Source organism: Crinia signifera, chromosome 19, assembly GCF_055691185.1.
Source record: "Crinia signifera chromosome 19, ASM5569118v1, whole genome shotgun sequence".
Lineage (NCBI taxonomy): Eukaryota > Metazoa > Chordata > Amphibia > Anura > Myobatrachidae > Crinia > Crinia signifera.
In genome coordinates, this window is record NC_139226.1 from 115,278,549 (window position 1) to 115,280,831 (window position 2,283).

The 2,283-nt window shown below is 48.4% G+C and overlaps 1 protein-coding gene across 1 annotated transcript in view; it reads right to left on the reverse strand.

Annotated features, from left to right (window-relative positions):
- Positions 1-1,508: 1,508 nt before the first annotated feature.
- Positions 1,509-2,283, reverse strand: part of LOC146042917 (carotenoid-cleaving dioxygenase, mitochondrial-like) — a 95,515-nt gene continuing 94,740 nt past the window's right edge. The window contains exon 12 of the mRNA XM_083163201.1: positions 1,509-1,838. Coding sequence (XP_083019327.1) covers positions 1,722-1,838 — 117 coding nt within the window. The 3' untranslated portion in view covers positions 1,509-1,721. The remainder of the gene's footprint in view (positions 1,839-2,283) is intronic.

Below are 2,283 nucleotides of genomic sequence, written 5' to 3' on the forward strand. Positions count from 1 at the left end.
ACAGCTCTTGCATTAACCACGCTGCTGCTGCGCCGGGCTCTCCTCCTCCCTGCACCCGGAAGGGGATCATAGTGCATGGAGGAGGAGGTCACAGGTGAGGGGGGGGGTCGGTGCGGGGCGGTGGGGGTCGGTGCGGGGCGGCGGTGGGTCACAATAGAAGCCCATAGACTTCTGTGGGGCATCGCCAGATTTTTATGGCGATGCCCCACGTCGCGGTAACCCAGCGGGAAATGCTTAGAGCATCCAAAAATGCGGTAAAACCCTCGATAACAGGGTTTTTACCACATTTTTAGTTTAGAGAATCTCCCCCTGGGTCTGAAAAATGACAGTTAGGGTCTGACTGACTGCTGCGTTATCACCAGCATGCTGGGAGTTGTATTTACTGGAAGCTTTATACTATTAATAATTTTAAGGGTGTAACTTTAAATGTATAAATAAATGTATGCGTAACTTAACCTAGCCTGATAAATTATACAGTACATGCTATCAGGAAATGCAGCCAATATTAAGGAAACAAAAAAACAAATATAATTTATTAAATGTATATTTCTAAAACCATGTATTCGGACATTCTTTTAAGAAAAAAGGGGGGAAAAATGCCTCCAATTACAAACCACGGTTATATCATTATTGCGAAAAAGGGGTACTTTCTAAGTTTCTATAAGTTCCAAAAGTTTTTAGAAATTGTATGGAGAGGCAAGTAAAGAGTATACTGTACAAAAGTACTGGTGACTGCAGGAATAATGCTTATATAAAGGAAGATTCCTTATAGAAAGGTGAAATGATGTAAAGGCCCCCATACACTAGCCGATTTTGGTCAGATTTCAGCCAGATCAGTCGGATCTGACCGAAATCGGACCAAAATCGGCTACTTTTGATGTCCCCTCAGATCCGATGCGCGGTCCCGTGCGCATCGGATCTGCGTCGGGTGGTCGGACCTGCTGCACGTCCGACCACTCGACTTGGGACCTAGTGGGGCGGTGAGGCGGTAGAGGGAGCAGGGGGGGCTGGGGACGCTGCGGGGGACACAGGCGGCATAGAGCCGCGCAGGGGGAGCCGGCGGGAGCTGTCAGTATTGAATAAAAAAAAAAAAGCCCATACAATGCATGGGCGGCCTGTGATTGGCTGAGCGCTCTCTCAGCCAGTCAGCAATTGGCTGAGAGAGCGCTCAGCCAATCACAGGCTGCCCATTCATTGTATAGGCTTTTTTTTTCTAGCACTGACAGCTCCCGCCGGCTCCCCCTGCCGGGCTCTATGCCGCCTGTGTCCCCCGCAGCGTCCCCAGCAGCGGGGGACACAGACGCTGTCCCCGCAGCGTTACCAGCAGCGGGGGACACAGACGCTGTCCCCGCAGCGTTACCAGCAGCGGGGGACACAGACGCTGTCCCCGCAGCGTCCCCAGCAGCGGGGGACACAGACGCTGTCCCCGCAGCGTTACCAGCAGCGGGGGACACAGACGCTGTCCCCGCAGCGTCCCCAGCCCCCACCTCTGTAGCCCCCCCCCCCCCCCCCCCTGCTCCCCGGGTTTTTTACACGTACAGTGCCAATCTAATCAAGCTCCCCCGGGGAGCAGCCGGGGAAGCTCAGGGGGAAGTCGGGGGCGACTTGTCCTAAGGACAAGTCGCCCTAGTGTATGGGGGCCTTAAGTCTGTTCTGATGTAGTGTTTGAGAGCTACAATCATACTGATGAGTAAGTTATTCCTGAGATAGGAAGTAGTAAGTTATTCCTGAGATAGGAAGATTCCGTGGAACCCATAAGGCATTAGTACAGGGACCTCCGCTCTGCAGACTTCTGTGAAGTTTTTGGCATCTAAAATAAGTAGAAAAGTGGTTTTGTCCTATAAAAAAAGAAAAAAAAAGAAAAATGAATTACATTTTACTGTTCTGTGATTTTAAAAATGATTAACCCTTCACTCACTGGAAAATCTGCAACAGTCTGGTTTATGTACCTGACACTCCTAACATGACTCCAACACTACGGCTAATTGTACCTTACCAACAATGAGCAACACCAAAGTCAGTTGTTATTCAAAGTTTTGGCACTCATGTAAACTAAAAAGAAGGAATCATAAAGGGAAATAAAATGTAATAAATGTAAAATTACAATTCAACACCCTGTACTTCTCTAACACCATATACAGTTGTGCTCATAAGTTTACATACCCTAGCAGAATTCGAGATTTTCTGGCCATTTGCCAGAGAATATGAATGATAACTCACAAACTTTTCTTTTACTCTGGTGGCCTTATTTTGGTTCATTCTTTCTGACAAAATCCTTCTTAG